The sequence below is a fragment of the Stigmatopora argus genome, chromosome 5, assembly GCF_051989625.1.
Source record: "Stigmatopora argus isolate UIUO_Sarg chromosome 5, RoL_Sarg_1.0, whole genome shotgun sequence".
NCBI classification, from domain to species: Eukaryota; Metazoa; Chordata; class Actinopteri; order Syngnathiformes; family Syngnathidae; genus Stigmatopora; species Stigmatopora argus.
In genome coordinates this window covers 14,844,416-14,869,862 of record NC_135391.1, presented here as the reverse complement: position 1 = coordinate 14,869,862, position 25,447 = coordinate 14,844,416, and the positions used below count along the sequence as shown (strand labels likewise).

The window sequence follows — 25,447 nt, the reverse complement described above, 5'->3', positions numbered from 1 at the left end:
TATGTTACAGAATCATTTTCATTACTTTTAGTTTTATGGCTTGCAAATTGTTATTTATATGCTATTTATTTTTCTCGCTTTTTTATTTGAATTAAAATGGCACTCAAACTTCAGATATTTTTAGGTTTTTGCCAGTTTTCTTTTACAATAAAGTTATTTTAGTAAAAATTCAGTTATTTTCAAGTAAAATAATGTTATTTTTAAATATATATACAATTATTTTAATTGATTTATTGATCAATCAAAATTTTGAGCGCATAGCAATATTTGTCCCAATACATTATATATATATATATATATATATATATAATTTACATGTATATATATACATATACATATATATAAAGCAAAATTTTGATTTATCAATAAATCAATTAACTAACTTCACAGCTGCTAATTAATTGCATTAATTTTTTGATGTAGAACAATCCCCCCCAAAATTAAACAAAAGTATACTATTATAGTTATAGCCCTCAATAACACTCTATGTGTTAGTTTTTTAACTTTCTGATCTCATGCCATTGACAACAATATGCATCCAGTTCATTTAAACTGTGAGGACTGAGTGTGAGTTAAATGAGTGCCATATTAAGGGGCAAAGGGACAGTCCCACAGTTGTATGTAGTTTTTTTTGTTCTTGTGCAAAATTCTTTAATCAACTACAGCATGCTTGTGTTTTCTTTACCTTCCCTGTTTTCTCTATCCTCATCTTCCTCGGTCGAGACCCTCTGCACCATCATCTTTGTTGTCATCGCCGTCCCCACTGCCAGTTGGTCCTCGTGGTGCTCTCTCCTACGCCAAGCCGCGGAAACACAATTAATGACATATACAACTACCACTATGAATAAGAACACCATACACAAAAACACCACAAAAGCCAAGCAAGAAAAACATAAGAGCTACCGGATGAGACAATTTTTAAAAAATGAACAAAGTCTTCATGCACGTGTGGGACAGTGGGGAACAATACCGAACAGTGTTACCCCTACCCTCCTCCCTGCCCCTTACAACATACTAGCCTCTTTCTGCAATTCATTAGCATAATGCCTGTAACAAAAGAGTATACAATGAAGAACACACAATCGCAACATATTTACATACCTACCTTAGCCTTAAGCAACTTCTCTGCCACCGGGTCACATGACCATCATAATGACAGGCTCAAAAACACGCACACACAAAGACAGAGGGGGGAGGGACGCGCACTGAAAAAAGGATGGGGGCGGGTCATCGGAATAACAAAGTGGGGGCCAAGTGATGCAACTGTTAATGAGCATCATTAAAACACACACACATGCTTGGGACAAACTGAAAGTCATTATATGCATACACACATACATAGGAGTATGTACATATTATACTGATATTACTAAATAATATAAAGTTTAAATAGGTGTGTAGTATAATAAAAACAAACATATATATATATATATATATATATATATATATATATATATATATATATATATATATATATATATATATATATATATATATATATATATATATATATATAATTTATTTTCCCCTATTTTACAAGCTTTCCTATCGTTTTTTTACTGTAAATATTAACAAAAAATAGAGCAATGAATAATCTACCCCTTGCAAACAACACTTTTCATGGTCAATATTTGAAACAGTGATTTTATATTAACACAAAGAGGCAAGGTCTCTCCTAGTCCTTTGTAAGCCTTGTGGGTAACCAGACTTTTCTTACTCGCTGCAAGAAATAGCTAATCCAGTACGACAAAAGAAATTATGTCAGTTAAATCAAGTGATTATCAAGCAATTAAACTTCATGCACTGATTCAAATTGCTGAATGTACTGAAAAAAGTTGAAGAGGTCACTTTGCATGTGCTTCTGCATACTCTGTGTTAACTGATTTTAACACTTGGCCATGTTTGCACTTTACTCAAGTTGCTTCATTTTACTTAATTTTAACTAAAAGTGACCAGCACTCTAAATTGCCCCTATGCATGAGTGTGAGCCTGAATGGCTGTCCGTCTCCTTGTGCCCTGCGATTGGCTGGCCACAGATTCAAGATGTCCCCCGCCTCTGGCCCTGAGTCAGCTGGGATAGGCTCCAGCACCCCCAGCGACCCTAATGAGGATGACGCAGTTCAGGAAATGAGAAAACATTCATTTAAAAATCAAATAGTTTTGGCAAATACTGACCTGGACATGAGGAAGTGGGCGTATTCCTTAGGAACATACTGGACATGATCGTCCCCCACATAGTGCTTATATTCACTGTTACAAGGTTCAAAGTAGTTGTCATTCTGTCCGGCTGCAAAGTCTGCAAGTGGGGGCTGAATTGAAAACTCAGCATAGACACTTGAGGCATTCCTGGCAGGCTCATGGGCTTCTTGGTTTCCAGTCCTTTGGTCAACATGGTGGTAATTGTAACTGATTACAGAAGGACCGTGAGCCATTGTCCATTGTTGTGTAGTACTTTGATCTGCCGAATAGGGCAATATTTGTGATGTCGTATTTTGGCATCTGGAAAAGAGAGAAAAAGAAATCCAAATTTGCCATCGAACTAGACTCACATGCAATGACATTTTTTTTAAATAACAGCAGACTTTAAATGCATTTTGTGCATGTATTCTTGAAGTGTTTTTGCATGAACATGCCAGTCAAATTTTATGCTTCTGCATTTCATGGTCAACGAGCGTTCCTCCTACTCGTCTAAACAAGGCAAGCACTAAAGCACACCTTAAATTCCCAACACAAAAGTGGAGTAAAAACTACGCACACGCCTCACATGGAGCTGTTTGCGTTTGCTGCAGCAGGCCGCCTGCTGCAGTGGGGCAGGAAATGCATATTCAATGAGGTGTAAACACATTTATAAACACGCACTGAGAGACCTGGATCACAGCTTGACGTTATACACCTAATGTGTGATATCCTAAAATTAAAAGAATACGCATTTAAAAAAATCAAATAAGGTTTATAATGCTGGGTTCAAGATTAGAATTCATGATGATAATGAACAAAAATTCAAACAATTTGTCCTTAGCAAATGCCTCAGAATGCATTTCATTTCTTCCGAAATTACCTTCTTTTTTTGCTAAATTCAAATATGCAAAAAAGCGCGAGGCGATCAGGTGAGGATGTACCATGCTTTTCACCCATAACGATAGCATCCATCTCACCCACAATCTAAAAAGGAACAAGTCCACCTAAACACTACTTACTCTAAATTTTGAGAAGAGCTTTGCCGAGAGTCCCAACATTCTCCATCATGTTGTTTAACCAAACAATCATCAGTTCTTTCAGATTGTCCATAAAAGTCCAGTAAATCCTGTTGGATAGGGCAGCTATTTGATGGAAGTGGACGACTATCAACCAGCTCTTCAGTGAAACTCAACAAGTCGTAAGAACTCGGTACTATTTGAGCTTCTTCCTCCTGTCCTTCCTTGTTCTCTTCCTCCATTAAATCTCCAGAAAATGGTAATCCAAGGGTCTTGTTGCTAGATACACCCGCTTCGCTTACAGGGGTGCTAACTAAGGAGCTGGTGTGAGAGGCAGCAGAGCTGTTGCATGACGAGGAATCCTGTGTCTCCAATGGTTCTCCCCAGACTTGAAAGTCAGGGTGCGGCGAGGTTGAGTTGTTGATAGGTGAATGACCACTGTCTGAACCTGAGTCTTCCATGGAGATTTGGGAGTGGACATAAACCTCCTCTCTTGTTCTGAGGAAGTGATCTGACGGGTGTCGCAATGAAGGTGATATACTTCGACCACAAACACTGGATTTATCTTCGTAGGGTCCTCCTTCCAATTCAATTTCACTTTCTGATGGTGGCCTTGATTCTGAATGGAGGAAGGAATCATTGGTGGATTGCTCAGGATTTTGGTCTTCACTGGTTGAGTGATCATTTTGGGTTGGTCCACTTTGCCCATGGGTCTCCTGATTCTGAGCTTTCAGCACAGAAACAGCATAAGAAAGCATTTCAAATGTTTCCATAGGCTCTCCTAGTCTTTTAGATTGTCGTTCAGCCTCTTTGACATCATGGTCAGCTGAATTTACTGTTCCTGGAACAAGAATGTACTCCATTTCAAGGCATGATGATGAATCCCCATCGGAATTGGACCGCAGTTCATCTCGACTTCCAGGGCTGAATTTGAGTGTTTCTCCATCAATTCCAGGGCTAGGTGACATTGTCTGTCTTGCAAAATCATCTTGGTTTTGGAGTGAAACTCTTTGTGGACGACTGTTGGATGGTGACACTGATCCAGAACTTTCTGCTTTACTGGACACAAGACTCGATGAACTACCTGGACTTCGAGATAAAGAATTCTCTGTCTGGTTTGGATATTCACAGGCTTCAACCACATTTGACCTAGGACCTTGTGAAAGTGTTTGAGAGTTGTCAACCAGAATAAACGGCGAACATAACTCAATAGAATCATTTTTTTCAACTGAACTCAAGTCAGTCTTTCCCTCAAAAAGAAAGATTTTGTCTGAAGTGCATCCATTGGATTCTTTATTCTCTTCTATCGGTTTGGCCACAGATATAAATGGGCTGGACTGCTCTTCCAGTTGTATCATAGGGTCACAATGAATCTCAGGGGCGGATGAGGTCCAATTGCAACTTCCTAGATTATCATAGTCTGAAATTGAAATCACCATGCGAGGAACAGAAAGAGTCCCTCCTAATTCATGATTGTTTTTGTCTGATATTCTGCTTTCATCCTTTTCTATGACTTGGACATTTTGCCTTTGATCAGTAGGGGTATCATTTGCATCTTCTAGATCAGGGTGTTTATAGTCTTTTCCATTTCCAGGTGCTTCTGGACTTCCGGATGAAGAGCTATCTTCTTGTATAGTTGTGTTCCACATTTCCATGCCCACATAGGGAAAACCCTGAGGACTTTCTACAGAAGCACTGCCTACCATGCTTGTAGTGGTCCCGCCAAAGTTTCCTGCGTCTTCAGAAGAATTGTCAGGGGTCATGAGAGGAGAAATACTGTCATCCCGGATCGTTGTATTCCACAAGTCAAGTGATTCTGGGTAGGAAGTGGTGGTTACACTATCAGATTTCAGAAAACCTTTCTGTGCTGAGTAGGTCCAGAAATCCAGTGTCTGCATCGTATTTCTTGCTTTACCCTGCTGTGCGTCATCATTTTCTTCCTTTGATGTCTCTGGTGTTAAAGTGTTAATTATCATTTTCTTTTTCTGTGATGGATGTGTCATTTTTTTTACTCCAAAGACACCAATACTGTCATTGAAATCCTCTTCTGGCGGTGTCAACTGCAGATCAGCCGGACTTACTGAGTTCCATTGCTCAACAACAAGAACAGAATCTGGTTTCCAGTTTTCACAGGTTTCTGTCTGTTCGGTGATCAGACTAAGTTGTGGTTCCATGCTCCAGTCCCTCTGTGATCTTCCTTCTCTACTCAGCCTCACACAATCGGACTCTCTGTGCCTTACTTCGTCCAGATTCCGAGGGCTTTCAGACCCTCTTATTCTAGTCCAGGCATCATTAGAAGATGGAGTGTCGAAGCCAAGCTCCTCCCAGGTTTCAGACAAGGATGACGAGACACTGTCCTTGTGCTGCAGGCCGACGATCCTCTCTGCCACATCCTCAGGGAAGAACCTAGCACCGCAACTGCTGGAAGAGTGACCGCCCACCAGGCTGTTGACTGGAGTGGGAGGAACCACAGTATCCATCATCTCCATGATTTGACAGTCTGGCTCAATAGAAGACTTCCTACTTTCCAGGCGGCCCAAAGGACTTTGATGAGAGAAATCAACCATGTTGAGTTCCTCATACTCTGAAGGACTGGAACTTCCCACCGTTAGATGCTCTTCGTCTGCTTTGCCAGCAGAATTTTGAAGGACATAATGTGGATGGAGCGGATCAAAATGAAACTGATCTATGCTGTCATTTTTCTTTTTGTTGGAATGCTGACACCGCCTCCTCTCAGGAGGCACGGGAGGTGAGAGGGACAATAACCCAAGAGGAGAGTTTCTTAACAGGAGGCTCCCTGCACCGGCAACGGACCCAACAATTTCGGCAACAGGACTGTCATCACTGAGGAACACAGAGCTCTCCTTGGAGGAGCGACTACTGCGGATGGTGTTCATACCGCTGTCAGGGCTTACAAGCTCCCCACTTACTCGAACTTCTCCTGGATCATCCTCCCCCTCTGGTGCTTCCCTGCTGGAACAAACGGAAAGTTGGATGATGTCCGAATGTTGGTTGTTCCGATATTCAACCATTTTACCCACCTCTCTGTTGCCATAGGATCTCCACCACTTCCATCAGCTCTTTCTGTGTCTGAGGTATCCATATCATTTATGCCGGAGGAGCCCTGGGAGAACTCAACACTGCCTGCCACACCCTCAGTGGAAGATGTCCTGCTGCTGGGGCGGCAGGCAAGTAATGAGCTCCGGCGGTCCACAAACTCCTTTAGGAGGCCACGAACCTCCTTTTCCAGTAGTACTAATAAAGTCCCCGAAGGGGAGAAGGCATTTAGTTGCACTTGATAAACCCGCAGACAACTTCTCGTTCCTGTTTCACGAGAGAGAGACCAGCTGGTGGTCTGCTCGAGCTCACAGCAGATCTGAAATGACAGCCACTCCCATATATTTTATTTACATTCATCTAAAAAGTTGGAACATTTTGTTATTATAGGAGATATGCAATATTTGACCCATAAGTGCCCAAACAAGTTTTTTTCCAAGGAGCGAGCTGTTGTTCAGGATTTTTTTCTTTAAAAAATGTTGTACGTTTATACAGTATGCAAGCTAAAAAGTTGTAACATTTTTACATTTTACATTATTAAATTAAAAGAATAAATAATAATAACAACAATAATGACATTTACCCATTGTCCACCTATGGACAATGATAGACATCAAACTCATATAAACTAGGAGGACTGGCTGTGAATGCTCATCTTTCATTGCCAATGAGGGCTTCAGACGTCCAATCCAGTGAAAAATTACTGCCATCCTCTCTCGCAGCTAAAATGAATTGTATGCCTTGTACCATCAGTGGCAGCCAATGAGTGGAATCAATGCTCTATAAAGGTGTAATGAATCATGCCTGCTTAGAAACATTGGTTGCACAGTTATAAAGGGTTTGACAACATTGGTAGCTCACCTGGTTGACGAGTTCCATGTTGTTGGAGCAGACCACCATATGCAGGCGAGGAGGATTGGCAGCATTTTCAACAGCCAAGAGAAGCATTAACCCATCATAGCCATGGCGATTGCAGAAAGATTTCAAGGCATCTTCATAAGCAAACCAGCACTGGGAAATATTAAAGAAATATCAACATCTGTTGTTAAAAACATGTGACAAAAACTCACTGTTAAAATATTTGGAAAATGTTTACCAAAAACTTCTGTAGGGATCGGGAATGCATGTTTGAAACACTAATGTTAGATTAGAATGTTATTAATGTAAAATGTAAAAAGTGAACTTGTAATTGTTTGAAATGGTTAATAAATTTGAAGGGATGAAAATATCTCTTAAAACAAGAGCAAGAGAGAAAGATAATTAGGGAAAAAAAGAAAAAATAATTTTTGTGCGGTGTACCATGGTGTAAAAATAATTTATAAAATTCCCACTGTTGTTACAGAGCCAACACATGACCGCAGATATAATTTCCCTCGCAAAAGGAGGGCTTCATTTATGATAGACAAAACTGTCAAACTGATTTATAGCATGGCAATTAGTGTTTGCTCTTAAAAGATCCGCCACACAGATTATGCAAATTCTCTCGCAGTGATGGATGGCGGCAGAAAGTCAAGTTAACGGATTGTCTTGTTTGTCAAGCTAAAGTTGCCGAGTACACATTTGCTTCATTTGTTTGGATCTCTTGTGCAACTGTTGATTTTGCATTTTTTACGAGCTAAAATGTCATGTTAAAAAAAGATTGTCAGATGGGTCAAAGTAAGGGGAAACAGGGTTTGGGAGCCACGTTGGTTTGTTGTCACACTTGCGATAACTCGACCGCAAGGGGGCGGTGTTGCAGAATATTTGTGTTGAATTAGTCTGAATTTAAAAAAAACGCTCACACTAATATCTAGGGGCAATTTAAAGCGTTCAACCAGCCTACCATGCATGTTTTTTGAATGTGGCAGGAAAAAGTAGTACCCAGAGAAAACCCACGAAAGCCCGGGGAGAACACACAAACTCCACATAGGAGAACCGATCTGGGTTTCGAACCAAGGGCCCCAAAACTGTGAGGCCAATGCGCTAACCACTCATCTTCTGGGCCACACTCACGGTAATTATTTATTAAGATAACCAGTTAATTAAAAAATATACATATAAATGATAAATTCCTGTAAAAAAAATAGTTGAAAAAAACCAATCACATCAACCCAAGATAATAATCTTCTTTGAAATAATTGAATAACTACTCGAAAACAAGTTGTTTAAAATATATACATTAAAAAAAGTAAAAAAATATGACTACCAATCCAGTTTTACCCTACAAATACAGACCAGACCACATGTTGCCCATCGCTGGTTTAACGTTACAGTACTTACCCACACTCACACGAGCAAAGAGAAGATGAAGCATACAAAAATGGGATGAGATGACACGCAGTGAGACAGTCTGTCCGCCATTTGGCTCCCAACAGTGTAAATTAGCCACCCAACCACTTCCACAGACTGCACTTCTCTATAAATTAGCAACATGTTACTGAAACTCTGGCCTAGAGTTATCACATGTAAAGCTTTGAAGTTGAAATATATCAAAATTAGTCAGAGACGTTGAAGGAATTTAGGAATTTTATAGTGAAAGGGATTGTAAGACTTTGTATGGGTATTCATTATTGATTTATTTTTGAAACATTCTTACGATATTAAATTTGTTTACTTTTTAATCATGAGTAATTTTACATATTTTGAAAAGGAAAAAAATGACAAATAGATCAAAATAATCCAGCATTTTGTTAATATATTTTTACTGTTTAAAATGACAAATATATTCAAGTTTTTATAAAGCAGTATATTGGTTTTATAAAAGCATTAACTGAAACATTCTATATATTTTACAATATAAATCCTTTTTTAACTATGAGACATTTAAAATCTAATGATTAATGACTAAAAAAAACTTTTTCACTGAAAATTTTATCCCAAATCAAACCAAAACGCAACCTAAATTATTTTAAAATAATGACAAAAACAACATGAATTAAAATTAAATCTAAAGAATAAAAATGGCTATTGAATCTTGTCATATTAACCTGTTTGATATATTTTTACATAATATTGATCTGAATTGTAACATAGAGCTTTTTCTTATTAATTTAAATGATAAATGTTTTTTTTGTCCATTTCAAATGACTCGTGACTAGTAAGTGGGAATTGGACTTACATTTGTGGAGTGCCTTTCTACCATCAAGCCACTCAGAGCACTTTGACATTATATCATCATTTAGAAGGAATGTGACATTCATTACGGATACTCAGACAGGGTTACCAGGGAAGGTAATTGTGAAATATATTTAATCTTGCACCTTTCTGCACTTCTAGAAATTTAGTCACTAGAATAGAATTTTTACTGACACCTACAGGTCAAGGCCTGTCATCACTTTGTATATAACCCACCCCTTTTGTGTCCCCGCCTAAAGTTTGTCTCCGCCTAACTTCTATTAAATACTATAACCGACCAACTGGACGGCGTATCTGGATGGGAGGCCTCGAGGTGGTCGCTTGGCTCTGTCGAGCGCTGACCCCTTCTTAGGAAGGGTGGGGGCTAGCCAAGGGGGCTAGCCAAGAACAAAGGAAGCGGACCGAGCGGCGACCATTTTGAGAGCCATCGAGATGGGGCCTCCTGTGCAGATAACCTCCATTCGGCCGGGAGCTAAAAACTACCACGTGTTTTGCTGCTTCCTCTGTATAAAGATGATTGTCGAGGCAAACCAGCTTTGACAGTAATCGAACCAACAACATCTGGGTAGGGGACCAACCCCTCTAACTGCCATATAATTTTAAAACTGGAAAACAAAAAAAGCGGTGATATATGATGTCAACTCTTCACTTTTTTTGTACTTGTATTCACAGGCATCAAGGGTTGAACAACTTCAGGTAAACGTTTCCACTCGACGAATCCTGATCATAAGTCCCATAGGCAGGCGCGCAAACTCTGTCAAAATTGTTTCCTGCTGTCACCGACAAAGAATTAATCAAGCGTTTAGCCATTTAGACTCTTTGCATACCCTTTGCATACTCGACACAACACTGAAAGACAGTCGAGGCTTTTCAGCCACCCTGATGAATCCATCAAGGCAGCTGTGATTTATACACGTGTCTGCCTTCACAGCGGAAGCCACCCCGCTCAAAGGCGCGCACACACGTAGAAACATCATCAACACTAGAGCGAAGGAGAGAGGGGGGTAAAAGTTTGCATAAAACAAGCGCATATGTCCATCTTTTGGTCTCTTGATGATGATGCTTCATTCGTTCAACGTGGGGTTTCGGTGGTGGTGGTGGTGGTGTGTGTTTGTGTGTGTGTGTGTGTGTGGCTTAGAGCGATTCTTGAGCTGAATCACAAATGTTTTGTTTTGGGTTTTTTGCATGCAAAACCCCAAAGATGCTACGAGGAGAGAATGATAATAAAAAGATAAGAGGATAAAGGAGAAAAGTTAAGATGGTTAAAAGTGTAAGAACCAATGCAGTATGAAACTTCAGAATTACTGTCAAACTTTGATGTCAGGCTTCAAAGGAACCAAAAATACCCCCTTCAAGACTTTCTAGGCGGCTAGTGAGGATTGGAATTTGGGACAACTTAGTGACATTTATTTCACCAGGACATTTGCTCTTCCGAAAATATATAAAATAGTATTTTGTTATTTGTTATCTTTACTCTGTAACTGCTATGGAAAGTGATCATGTTTCACTGCCATTGACGCCAAGAGACATCTAATCTAATCTAATATGACTGAGGGGTGAGCAGCAATGGACCGATTGCTGTCAGCCCTTCCAGTCACAATTAAATTGGGCGTCTCTCCTCGTCAGTGACAGCTAATGTATTGATATTTAAAAAGAAAAATTAATACATTATACAAACCTAAACTTTTTCACCCGATTTCCATCCTATGATCGGGCTCAAATTCCGGTCACATGATCGGGTTTGGGCCATGGATAGTTTGAGTCCATTGCTATATAGGTCTGTTTCTAAAACTGAGATGTTAAAACATTCATTCATTGATTCATACATTTTCTGAACTCCGTTATCCTCACTAAGGGTCGCAAGGGGTGCTGGCGCCTATCCCAGCTGACTTCGGACCAGAGGCAGGGGACACCCTGAATCGGAAGACAGACGATCGCAGGGCACGAGGAGACGGACAACCATTCACGCTCACACTCAGACCCAGGGGCAATTTAGAGTGTTTAATCAGCCTACCATGTCTTTAGAATGTGGGAGGAAACCTGATTACCCAGAGAAAACCCACGCAGGCCCAGGGGAGAACTTGCAAACCCCACACAGGTGGACGTGACCAGGATTTGAACCCAGGACTCCAGAGCTGTGAGGCCGACGCGCTAACCACTCAAGGCTCTTTAAAACATGTCCTCATATTTTTATGACATTCTTTAAAACAATAGAAAACAAATTGAGATTAGTTGACATTAAAAAAAGGGTTAATAGCCAGCCCTGATCTGATCGCAATTTCATGGAATGACAGACTGGTAATGTTCTTCTATAACTTCTTAAGAAGCATTCTTGTTTTATTTAAAAACATCCCAAAAAATGAGTGAGTAGGGAGAGTAAGAGGGGACTTCTCATCTTCAATCTTAGTCCCCAGGAGGCCCGCTCTGCACCTGCTGTCTCCCGGCGCCTCCCATCAGAAAGGCATTTAACGGGCACAGTGGCTGCGGGCCCCGTCATTAACCAGCGTAATTATTTGTGCAAGGAGCATCGTGAAAAAAAGTGGCTCCACTTAAGCAAACAGAAGGACCACAGGCTCGTGAACAAACAACACATTAGAGGCCATCGGTGGCCATTAAAACGACAACTAACGTCCAACACAGGACTGCAACTCAACACCCAAACTTGTTCTCAATTGGAAGTGACAAACTGTAAAAGTGTATTCACTAAGCATAAATGTCCATATTAACACACTAGGGGAAAAACAAGACATTACTCACAAAGTCATGTTTGTGGCTGCGGGCGCTGTCCCTCCTACAGTTCATCAATTCCACAGCATGACAAGTCGTCATCCCGACAATGCTTCATCTGCTTGGGCTCATTTGCATGCACACACACTTACTTACAACAACTTGACGACAACACTAAGATTTGAGCTTCACGCTGTTTGATGTATGTAATGTATCAAAACAGACCACTTCCTTCAGTTTTACTTGGAGAGGATCAATAAAGTCTCCATCGAGATCAGGGCCGTCAAACACATCTTTGTGGCAGGTCACGTCAGTATATGGTTTGCTTTGGGGGGCTAGTATAGTATCTGCCACGATCATTGGACTAACAGACAACTTATCAATTCAAAAAAGGATCAACAACTAATTTGATAGTTCATTAACTGTTTGTCTGACTGTTTGTTCCTCTAAATGTGCTGTTAGAGATATAAAAAGGTAGGAATTCTTAAATTTGCAGGATTTAAAAAAGAAAAGAAAAAGAAAAGTTGAATCGTGGGTAGCGCGCTGTTTGAGTTGTTTAACTTGTCCGCCTCAGAGTTCTGAGATTGAGGGTTCAATCTACGGTGGTTCCTTCCTGTGTGGAGTTTGCATGTTCTCCTCATGACTCATGCGATTTCTCTCAGTGTGAGGGTGAATGTCTATTTGTCTCAGTGTGCCCTGCGATTGGCTGGCAACCAGTTCAGGGTGTCCCCCGCTACTGTCCACAGTTAGCTGGAATAGGCACCAGCACCCCCATGAACCTTATGAAGCGGTAGTGAAAATGAATAAATGAGTGAAAAAATGTAATTCTGTGGCGATCGCTCACAGTACAAGCCGAAAGTGTAGTAGTCGTAGTAGTAGCAGTAGTAGTAGTAGTAGTAGGAGTAGGAGTAGGAGTAGTAGGAGTAGTAGTAGCAGTAGGAAGAGTAGTAGTTGTAGTAGTTGTAGTAGTAGCAGTAGTAGCAGTAGTATTAGTAGTAGTAGTAGTAGCGGTAGTAGTAGCGGTAATAGTAGTAGCGGTAGTACTAGTAGTAGTGGTAATAGTAGTAGCGGTAATAGTAGTAGCGGTAGTACTAGTAGTAGCGGTAGTACTAGTAGTAGCGGTAATAGTAGTAGTGGTAGTAGTAGTAGCGGTAGTAGTAGTAGCGGTAATAGTAGTAGCGGTAGTAATAGTAGTAGCGGTAATAGTAGCGGTGGTAATAGTAGTAGTAGTAGCGGTAGTAGTAGTGGTGATAGTAGTAGTAGTAGCGGTAGTAGTAGTGGTGATAGTAGTAGTAGCGGTAGTAGTAGTAGTGATAGTAGTAGTAGCGATAGTTGTAGTAGCGGTAGTAGTAGTGATAGTCGTAGTAGTAGTAGCGATAGTAGTAGTAGCGATAGTAGTAGTAGCAGTAGTAGTAGTAGTGGTGATAGTAGCAGTAGTAGTAGCGGTAGTAGTAGTAGTAGTAGTGATAGTAGTAGTAGCGATAGTAGTAGTAGCGATAGTAGTAGTAGCGGTAGTAGTAGTGATAGTAGTAGTAGTAGTAGCGGTAGTAGTCGTAGTAGTAGTGATAGTAGTAGTAGTAGCGGTAGTAGTAGTAGTGATAGTAGTAGTAGTAGTGATAGTACTAGTAGTAGTAGTGATAGTACTAGTAGTAGTAGTGATAGTACAAGTAGTAGTAGTATTGAACTGAGAGTTAATGGGTTTAATTGGCGTTGGTGCTGGTGTGTGTTTATTACCAATAAAGGGAACCACGAATTGAAGCATAGAAGTTGCAACAACATCAAAGCCCTCAACAACAAACAGCTGGTTGTTTATGTTAGAGGCTGAGACAATAGAGAGGCACGGCTGCATCTGAGCCAAAATTACTGATTTCAATTGATTTCGTCATATCGGCCGGACGGATTAAAAAAGATCAGATACCGGTATACGTCAAATTGCAAAATATCGGCCCGATATATTGGTCAATCACTAAATCGGAGTACCCAGAGAAAACCCCAGCAAGAAGAGAACATGCAAACTCCACACAGACAGATCCGAACCTGGTATTGAACCCTCGATCTCAGAACCGTGAGACCCACATGCTAACCACCCGCCCACCAGGCTGTGGGGTTTGCAAAAAAATCTTCAATTTCATAGTCAATCAAAGACATTTAGCCTATCTTATAGTCCAAATCTCTCTGCACAAATTGAACCCGTCACCAAGCACACAAACCATTACCACGTCGCCGAGCACACAAACCATTATCAGCTAATTGAATGTAATTTATTTAGTTTTCCGGAAAGATCCATTAAAGGCTGTAGAAGTACCCCCGTAAGCACTTGACGCACCTCCACAAATGACCGGCTGGTACGAAGGGCCCTTTTCGCAAACACAATTAAAACTCCACGTATCAATACACACACTGCAAATGCGAGAGGGGCGGGGGGGATCATCTCACGTCATTAGCGGCCCAACGTGACACTGGGCCGTTGGCCATTTCTTCTATCTAAAGTCTCTAATGGGGAGCCCACTTCCCGTGCTAAAATATGCACAGAAAGTCCACGAATAAGCCTTTTGAAATGAATGGTTATTTATTCACTAAACGAGAGTGTGGGTGTTTAATGTTCCTTGGGCGTTGGGTAGTGTTCCAGGGGAGACAGAGCCCAAGCCCCCTGGCAACAGACATCATTTATTTTACGCATTGGTCTAATATCGCACACTGGGCAGTCACTCAGAGATGGGCTTTGCAAGGGAGAGGGAGATATTAATGAATGTATGTGTGTGGATGAAGACATTAAGAGATGGAGAAGGGAGAAAAGGAATGAGATGTGCGCGTGTGTGCTGCATTTTCTGTGGTGTGTCCATGTAACGGCTGGTTGTTGCAAGGGTACCATTTAGACCGCACCCAATATTGCGATTGAAATAAAAAAGGAAATAAATCTTTTTTTCTCAAAATCCAATGGTTTTGGTTCTGATTATTCAATTTTGCTATGTAGGGGATTTTTTTGTCCTTTTCAGTCTTGCAAGCTCAGAGATCATTATCAATGTATCAGTATTTGGATTTAACTCGGCTTGAAGCTGTGTCACAAAACTATCAGGATCATGATCTTGAGTTATTTTTATGAATTAATATTTCATTACTTTATAATGTATTTTTATAAAAGTATATAACAATAGAAATTAATAATAAAACATAATTAGTAACTAATTTACAACTTGCGCTCACATATGTTAATATTGTGGACTAAATTACCTAAGGTATCTAGATGTCAAGATTTTATGGTACTCGGTTGTTTGGTCGCCGGTCTTTTGGTCGCCGGTCTTTTGGTCGCCCGGAAGGTTGTTAATAATAACCATTTAAATCGTTGCTCAAATTCCCTAAATACAAACTGCGAATTATTATTTTGTCATACTTAATGCCCTATTAATTATTAGGCTAAAGAAAAGCTCCAAATTTCCCATACTTTTATTGTGTTTTGTTGGAGAACTTGTTAAGACCCTGACTGACGTCCCTTCCTAAGGGGACAACTCATGTACATACAAACTCTTATACACTCACACGTCCGCTCAGTGAAACTGCTCAGGGCCATTGTTGGCTTTTATTGATGCGTAGACGGTGTTGTTTTACCTTGTATTGTCGCCGGTCTTTTGGTCGTCGGTCTTTTGGTCGCCCATTGTTTGGGTCCGGGCGACCAAAAGACCGGCGACCAAACGACCGCACACGAATTTTATGAGTTTAAGGTTTTGTTGTTTTGATTTTCCAACTACCAAAATTTTGCCCACAGTTCATTCATACCTTTCAATTATCATATCAATCAATAGTTTTTAATGATGTGAGTTGTTTTCATTATTACTTTGATACTTAAAATAATGTATAATACATTTTAAATGGTTTAGGCAATCAAATAGTATCTCTCCAGAAATGTAAAGGGTGTTGAGCCTGGTTGGTAGTATTAGTCGCCATAGCAACAACCCTACCGACCATGTCTTTCCAGGCAGCGGGCCATCATTGGGATTTCAGACATTTCCGAGAAGTTAAGAAGCTTACCTCTTCACCTACAATGACCGAGGTGAGAGCGATGGTGGTCTCTCCGTCTGAGAACTCCTTCAGCTCCTTGGACAGCAGGTGCTCCAGCCCTAGGCCATGTTGGCACAATAAGAGAAGACTAACAGTTACATGGTGAACCTCCACAATTATGCACTTTAATGTTTGCGCAATGCGAAGCCATCATTCTTCACAGTATTTTTACAGTTTGAAATCCATTTGTGTACATTCAGTAATAAAGTGAAAGGATACCGTGTGCAATTTAGAGCAAAAAAGAATCGACTATCCCCCTTTTAACAATTTTAAATAAGCACTATGTAATAATTGCGCTTCTATTCATCATTAAATGGCTCTAATATTTCAATAGACATTAAATAAATTCTTCTCACATCATTCTCAATGGTTAAGGTGAGATTTTTCCATTTTAAAACTCCATACACAGCAACATTTACAGCTAAGGGCAATTTAGACTGTTCAACCAGCCTATGTATACGTTTTTGGGATGTGGGAGGAAAACGAAGTACCCGGCGAAAACCCACGCATGCCCGGGGAGAACATGCAAACTCCACACAATTAGATGCTTTGGACTAACCTACTTCACTTAAAATTATTTATCTGTGTAGTATCAACATAACCGCAGTGCAATTTGAAACTCTTCCTTTTGAAGAGTGTATTGTGTACTCATTTAATTTTTTTAATGTATTATACGTGTTGTAGACAACATATTGTATGCTCACATGGCCATTGCAATGTGAATGTTTAATTTGTTATCCTCAGTTTTCTCTGATTAACATGCAACATTAGTATCATAATGCATCTTTATTCTCTATTGCAAATCGTTTTTCTGGCAAACCAAAAGTGAGGGGGTTGTTGTGTACTTTAATATTTTGAGCCTGGTTGCAGTAACATCTCTGGCCACCAATCCTGCACCGAGCTACTTTAATTCTTTCTGTGCCATTGACAATGGTAGACTTCCAATCATATGGCTCTTCTCACCTTGTAGCCCACCCTTGCTGTCACTACACCACTCCAAACGTCTTTGCAGCTCATCGAGTTGCTCGGACCGGTGGCCATGTTGGAACTTGTAGGCTTCACTTTGGAGCCGCAATGCCTCTGAAAGCACATTCACAAATCAATGTATGTATTTTACTTACACCGAGGTATAGAGGAATATGTTGTAAGTCAATGTATGTATAGAAATATAGAGAGTACTTCAATTAATTTTGGTCAGTTCATAATATAAGTCTCGACTTGTGTTTTCCAACTTTATGAAGACCTCTTTGTTCAAATGACTGTCACACTCAAGTTGACTGCATGCCGTGGTGTTATGTAATTATATCATTTTGTTGCTGTGTGTTTGTGTGTAGTCTCTCAAGCCCTTCCCTGGCCTTAATTCACTCTCCCCTTCATCGAATCACTTTCACAGAGAACATTTTCAAGACCCAAATTTGGCCTATAGGCATTGAATTGCCTGTAGATGTCAAAACACATATTACGCCACAGCCATTTTCTTAACTCTAAGTTTGCATTTCCACTGGCTTTGTTGTCATGTCCACATGGTGAAAATTCATCATTTCAATTTAGCACAATTGAAATAAGCAAGCCAAATGTATCTAACTTGAAAACTCACACCCAGTTAGTTATTTTTATGAAGGTGAGCATACTTCTAAAAGTTTTGAATACCCATCCTCATACTTAACTCAAGAGCAACAGTGCCACTTTATTGTGTCTCTGTTCCTCACTCACACCATTTTTCTCTCATGGTGGATGTTAAGTGACTGAATTTGAGCACATATCGCCTCATTACCCCCCTCAGGGTGCATGTATGGTTCTGCCTCACCTCCGAGGCTCTCCCTCAGCGCTGCTCCGACGCGCTCGGGTGCCTCTTGAAGAAGCTCTGTGGCAACCGTCACCGCTGCAGACTTCATGCCACAGATATCATCATCATCATCATGGTGATGAACCACTCTCAGGATGCTGGAGTCCAAAGTGTGGAGCTCAGAGCTGATTTGCATATATACATAAGGTCAGTGGATGCATTTGCAAATAAGCACTCCCCCGAGTGTGTTAGTGCATGTGCACAATTGTGTGAGCAAAGAAGAACGTTTACATGTACTGCATGGTGCCAAACTCATTTTTTTATCATGAGCCAAATCGTAGTTATTGTTTTATCCAGCTATAAGTTCTCTCAAATAGAGCTGCCACGATGAATTAACAAATCAACAACTAATTAGTTATCTAATGAATAATCTAATTGGATTGTTGAGTTTGAATTCTTTTCATGAGCATCTCATCACATTTTTTCTCATTAGAAAAATAATAATGAGAAAAACAAATGTATTTCTGATGGTTTTGCTTTTCATTAAAAAAAATGAAACAGTCAAAAGTCAATAATTTATTTTTATTATTTTTAATTTTTAGCATTTTGAATTTAAAAAATGGGAAAATGATACATTTTTGTTTTATATTCTTTGTTTAAAAACAACACTAAGATAAATATTATTTTCTGTTATTTTCCAAATTCAGTTTATTTAAATTGGGAAAAAAATATTCAAGTTAATACTCACACACAAACTATATATGGTGGACCACATCTTGCCCCTGGGCCTTTAGTTTGACACATAGGTATAATGTACTTGTTTGTGTGCGAGTGTGTGCTACTTACTGTGAGTGTGTTGATGTGTTTGCGTGAATGTATAGTTGGTAGGGCTGCCACAAGCTTTTATAATCGATTAATTGTCAATCATTTGAAGTACCTAATCAACTAATTGGCTCATATACAAATCATGTTTCATCATCTGGTATATTAATCTGGTCTTTTTATTTCAGCATGAAAAATAATAGTAAAAATGGGAGGTCCTTGCAGTCTGGCATAACATATCAAGTCACTGGATGTATTAGTGAACAAATAGCAAACGCATCAAGTGTGTGTATATACCTCTCCAGCAAGCCATTCCTCAACAACGTGACCGACAGTTTCCCTGCCCGGTGGATTTTGATCAGGTCCAGATCATCCTTCCAAAGCAAGTGGCTTTCGCACACTTTGATCTTGTGCAAGTATTCCAGGGTCTCTCTAGGCAGCCACGCTGCGTCACTACGCCGGCCGCACAGCAGCGGCACGCACACGCCCAAAGAGGGCTGCGTCTGAGGAGAATCATATATACAGAAATGAGACATGGGGGTTAAGGACAAACTTTATGAGCTTCAATGTATGTCCCTGGAATACTCGCACACACAAAAATAACCTGATGCAAGACTCTCTCTCTCTCACACACACGCACACACACACACACACACACACACACACACACACACACACACACACACGTGTACTAAGAACAAGAACAGGGCTACCGTTCTAAAGGGGCATAATAGGAAACCTTATTTCTGGCAATTTTTTTCATTAAAATACTAAATATTTTTTTTCAAATATATTTTACAGTTTTATAACTTTAAATGTTGTTTTTGATTATTTAGCAAAACATAGAGAACACAGGCATGTATGTATGTATATATGTGCTTATATATGTCTATGTATGTATATATATATATATATGTGTGTATGTACACGTATGTGTATATGTATATGTATGTATATATATATATATATATATATATATATATATATATATATATATATATATATTTCAGCAACACGCTTATTTATTTATGTATTTATTCATGTATTTATTTATTAACTTACTTATTACCTATCTATTTATGTCTAAAATGCCTTTCCTATTTCTGCATCCTCACCCTCTTGCTACTGTGCCAACGAAATTTCCCGAATACGGGATGAATAAAGTTATCCAATCCTTGACCAATCTCTACGTAAAGATGCAAGTACCTTATTACACTACAGATTCATAGTCACCAGTCACTATTTGCCTTATGAATATCTATTTTCTAAAAACCCACCAAAAGAAAAAGTGTATTTTACAATATTTTTACCTGCGATACAGGACAGGTTTTAATCTTTCTTGAAGGAAATGAAAAACAGTGAAAAGTAAAAAAAAAAAAAAAGCATCACAGCATCAACTATTTCTTCTACTTAATGCCTTTTTTTCTGTGTAGTCAAATAAACAATAAAAATGCATGACTAACACCACTCACACATACAGACTTAACATATATACACAGACATAAGTGTATACCTGGCTAAGGTGTAACGCTAAGCACAGTGTAGCAGCCACAGTGTCCACATTTGCTCCCGGACCGCCGAGCACAGCATGGATATACTTGTCACTCAACCCCTAGAAAAGAAAAATAACCATACTCACACACATGCACGCACACAAAAACACCAGGGAGAAGAGTTTCGGTAAGCAATGCAGTGTGTGGGTGATATTCAACCTTGGCATTTTTTCAATATTTGACTCAGCGTTGATGAAGTATAATGACTGAAGATGAACACAACAGTCTGCATTAATAATGATGCGTTTATCAATGCCCATAAAAAAATAAAAAATAAAAAACACCAAAAAGTGTTAGTTTGTGAGCCAGTTAGCTTTAATGAGAATGTTAAACAAATGTACATATTTAAATTTGAAAAAAAGGGGGTTTCATCTGAAACCGCCTCGTGGTGTAGAGTTTCACTCGCCTGACTTCGGTGTAGGTAGGCGAGGGCACGATTCCCGCTGGTGGCGGTATGATTGTGAGTGTGTATGGTCGTTTGTCTCGCTGTATGGCCTAAGGCTGACTGGCGATCAGTTTATGGTGTAGTCTAGCTTTCGCATGAAGTCAGCTGCGATAGGCTCCAGCAAACCTCGTAACCTGGCATGGAAGATGAATGAATGTGTGTAAAAAGGCGTTTCAAATAAAGTAGACAAGAAAGTATGGGGAGATACTCAATAACCAAATAAAGGGGAAATGGAGGCAGAAATAAGATATCTGAAAACGTGAACATGAGGAAGAAGAAAAGAGGAGGCGAGAAAAGCGAGAGGGAGGACGAATCAATAGCGGTCAACCAGAGAGAGAGAAAGTGATGCATTAGCAAGGGAACATCCACTTAGTGTCTTTCTATTCTGTGTACGTGTGTGTGTCTATGTGCATGTGTCAGCATGTAATCTTGAATAGCAGGAAAACCCACACCAAAAGTTAAGAACTAATATGTTCCATTGGTCTAATTACGTTCTCCGATTTCCTCCCACATGCCAAAACCATTCTTGGAAGGCTTGTTGAACGCTCTAAATTGACCATAGGTACGAGTGTGAGCGTTAATGGTTGTCCGTCTCCTTGTGCCCTGCAATTGGCTGACCACTGATCAGGGTGTCCCCCGCCTGGTGCACAAATTGGTTGGGCTAGACTCCAGCACCTCCCGCGACCCCAATTAGAATGAAGCGGTTCAAAAAATGAGATGAGGCGAGATAAAGTAAATTGAAAAAATAATCAGAGTTGCTTTAAGGGGAGGGGCCTCATATGTGGCATCACAAACTTGGCCCAGTCTACACATGAGAATAAGAGGATGGAAAATATATAGAATTCAACGCGTTGAGGGCACTTGAAATCTAATGTACTGCTATATAATTGTTAATTTTACGAAACATGGATGAGTGGAGCCTACGAATTCCGAAATCCTTGAGTTATTATCGCGACACCATCAAAGTTAGAGATGTAACCAGATTGCTCCAAGCAAAAGGGGAAATTTACGAAAGGCTACGCAGCACATTGTTTCATCTGCAGAGGTACACACACGAGCGCACACACAGAGCTCAAATCAGTGTGAGTGAGAGGTAAGACTCTGGGCAATTACAAGTATGGATCCTCTGGATGGTGGCCACGCAAAAGCGCCATAACCAATGACAGTGAGGCCTGCAATGGCACAAATCACCCATGCTTATAGCAAAGTAGGAGAAAGCAGGAAAAAAAGAATGGATCCAATTATTTGGCTGGCATTGGTGGTGGTAGTCATTTAATCTATTTTACATTTCAGTCAAAATGGATTGGTCCTTTATCACTGTCATTGGCAGCCAACGGGTGAATACAACATGCAATGTTGCAAAAGAGGCAAAATGGTCAATAAGTTGCACTACATAGAACACAACAGAACACAAGAATACATTGATGTACATTTTTTATGATCGTATAACTAGTTCATGTCTTGTTAAACTTGAGTCCAAGAACATCCTCATAGTTTAAATGTCCAAATAAACATTAACACAATGTGTATCTCGTATATATTCCTATGACGTAGCATATAAACCACAGGTGTCAAGCTCAAGGCCCGGGGGCCAGACACGACACATCACATCATTTTGTGTGGTCTTATTTATTTATTTCCATATTTCTATAGTACTTAATTAATGATCAAGAACATAAGACATCAAGAATAGTGTGTAAAGTAAATGTGTTTGTCCTTTAAAAAAAAATCTAAATAAATCAATAAAAAAAATTGTGTATTCATTGATTCTTCCATTTTCTGAACTGGTAATCATCACAAGGGTCACTGGGGGTGCTGAAGACTACCTCAACCGACTTCGGGGGGAAAAGGCATATATTTATTCACTTTATTATTTTTATTTAATTATTATTTTTCTTTTTTTTCTTTAAATAAAACAAAGACTCACGAGTCACAAACATATACAAACAATAATTCAGACTCATAATCAGCCATGCATGTTTCCGGAGTACCCAGACAAAACACACCTAGGCACAGGGAGGTCGGCGTACAGGATAAATACATGCATTAATTTATTACATTACATAAAATGAACAATATTTTTTCATTTTTTCCTTATTAAATAAAATTGAATAAATAAAATATTCGCTATGAAAAGGCTCCAAAATGGCACAACTTTAGGTCGCCAAGGTCTCTAAAAGATTAATCGATGATGAACATCGCACTCTAATCATTTTATACTGACTCTATAAATTGTGATACCTCTAGTTGATAAACATACTGGCCCTCTAAAGGAAGACATAACCACTTACAACGTGGCTCACGACAAAAAATAATTTGATACCCATGAATTGAAACATATACAACACAAGTAAAAAAGTTTTGTTGAGGTAAAAAAGTTGTACTACTGTTGCAATGAAAAAAATAAAATTATCTAGAGAAAACAGTTGGAATATGAGAATTATTGATATGATACAACCACTTTCGGTGCAATTATAGACGTCCAATCACGTGGCTCTTAAAAACTAAATTAAAACTCTTTAAAGTAGTTTGTCACTTTTATACATCCAATCCATTTAAACAAGGATGGCCGGCAACTCTTTCAATTAGTTTGTCACGAGTACACGTCCAATCAATTTGAACTGGATAGGTTGGCACAGGAGCACAGTTCATTCGCTTCCATCCTTCCCAGTTCCAAGAGATTGGACGTCTATGCTTTCAGAAGCCAATGAGATGTTTGGCCTAAAGCACAAATAGGAAGCAGCCAATCTTTAATGAACCTATATGTATGCATTCATATTTTTTCTTTTACTATTACATATTTTGTTGTGAGCGGCCCGGCGGATGAGTGGTTAGCGTGTTGGCCTAACAGTGGGGGACCTGGGTTCAAATCCAGGTCGGTCCAACTGTGTGGAGTTTGCATGTTCTCTCCGGGCCTGCGTGGGTTTTCTCCAGGTACTCTGGGTTCTTCCCACATTCCAAAGACATGCATGGTAGACTGATTGGACACTCTAAATTGCCCCAAGGTATCAGTGTGAGGATAAATGGTTGTTTGTCTCCTTGTGCCCTGTGATTGGCTGGCCACCAATTCAGGATGTCCCCCGCCTCTGGCCCAAAGTCAGCTGGGATAGGCTCCAGCACCCCCTGCAACCCTAGTGAGGATAAAGCAGTTCAGAAAATGAGATACTTTGTTGTTTGCTGATCCATCTTGAGAATCACTAATGAGTGGAATGCTAGCATGCTAGGGTAGCCAGTATTGGATGGATAGATGGGGTGAGGAGGGTGTGGGTTAACTTGTTGATGTTTAGCCTCGAGGGGTACATCAGACTAAATGTTCTTATGCGTGTCTACAGGTGCAGCAACAGGAACGATGCCTGTGGCAAACACGCACGCACACAAACAGACGGGGGCTCGCAACTCACCCCTAGTCTGCAGTCCACCCTCCGCAGATAGTCGTCCATGTCGCCCTGCGTCGGCGCGGCACCACCGTGGAGCTCCACATAGGATACACACAAGGAGACCGATGGGGACAGGGACGTGTCGAAACGCCACCGCGTGCGGGGACGTGTCGTAAAGTCGCGTGGACGTGGAGTCGCCCCCCGCTACGCTCGCACTGCAGCAGTCCCTCTGCAGCTGTGTGTGTTGGCGCCGCCCCTTCTCGGAAAGCTGGCTGGGTGTGGGAGACGGACGGCACTAGTTGGAGCGGCGGAGGAGTCACTGTGACCTCTACTGGCTAACTCAGAACCTACAGGCAACAATAAGTCTGAAGTTAATTAATCAGCTTTTACTCATAAAGAAATTATAAAAATTGGTCCCTAATATTCATTCATTCATTTTCTGAACCGCTTATCTTCACTAGGGTCGGAGGAGGTGCTGGAGTCTATCCCAGCTATGAGCGTCAATGCTTGTCCCTCTCCTTGTGCCCTGCGATTGGCCGGCCACCAATTCAGGGCGTCCCCCACCAGAGGCCCATAGTTGGCTGGGATAGTCTCCAGCACCCCTGCAATCCTTGTGAGGATAAGGTGTTCGGAAAATGTATGGTTAGTATTAGTCCCCTTGACAACTTTGTCTTCTCACTGATTTCCCCACTTAAATGTTGTAACTCATCAGACAAATGTGAATACCACCGATAACCCAATTAAACTCCATTATTGCATGGTGATTTATATTGTTATTTATCAAAACTAAAGAACAAATGGCTGGGCCTTCCACGGCAATAAAAACTGAACTAAATTAATAAGCCATCCCAAAGTTGTCTTGTGGTGTGTTTGAGATTTTTGTCTAATTACTGCTTAGCACAACAGCCAAAAAAAATAAATCAATAACTATACTAAACTTCACTCCTGGTGTGTTCTGGATTATTGTTTAATTACTGTTAACCTCAGCAGCAAAAATTGAAATCAAGCAAGAAGTGGACACCTGTGTGAAAATGTCTTGACCTTTTCTTCCTCATAGAATTGACTGAATTCACCAGCACCAAAATATTTTCAAGCATGGATAAAACTTTAACCTTTTTCTGCCATATTATGTCACGTAACTTTTTTGTCGACCACTCATAAAAACTGTCATTTAAAAAGACTGCTTATGCCTGTGTAATTTAGGATTTTTGTTTGATCAGCGAGCCGTCCAGGTCCTGAAGTATAAAGCAGCCCCAAACATTGCACTACTAAAACAGGCTGTGTTTCATTTACACCAGAAATAATGAGACACACAT

General features: G+C 40.1%; 1 protein-coding gene across 10 annotated transcripts in view; it reads right to left on the bottom strand.

The window, feature by feature from the left end:
• The window catches only part of LOC144074130 (protein prune homolog 2-like), a 32,501-nt gene extending 8,126 nt beyond the window's left edge, over positions 1–24,375 (bottom strand). For 4 of the 10 annotated variants that reach the window (XR_013300244.1, XM_077600332.1, XM_077600335.1 and 1 more), the window contains exons 1-11: positions 24,156–24,375; positions 20,270–20,368; positions 19,054–19,259; positions 17,956–18,119; positions 17,112–17,228; positions 16,119–16,207; positions 7,113–7,262; positions 6,236–6,570; positions 3,198–6,167; positions 2,176–2,499; positions 686–792 (exon numbers count right to left, since the gene is read on the bottom strand). Coding sequence is in view for 9 of the 10 variants with exons in the window: in XM_077600332.1 (XP_077456458.1) it covers positions 686–792; positions 2,176–2,499; positions 3,198–6,167; positions 6,236–6,570; positions 7,113–7,262; positions 16,119–16,207; positions 17,112–17,228; positions 17,956–18,119; positions 19,054–19,259; positions 20,270–20,368; positions 24,156–24,194 (4,600 nt within the window). In the remaining variant the exon portion in view is untranslated. Of the gene's footprint in view, positions 1–685; positions 1,395–2,175; positions 2,500–3,197; positions 6,168–6,235; positions 6,571–7,112; positions 7,263–16,118; positions 16,208–17,111; positions 17,229–17,955; positions 18,120–19,053; positions 19,260–20,269; positions 20,369–24,155 lie in introns of those variants that run through there. The other 6 variants (XM_077600339.1, XM_077600341.1, XM_077600333.1 and 3 more) reach the window with 5 other exon arrangements.
• Between the last annotated feature and the right edge of the window lie 1,072 nt (positions 24,376–25,447).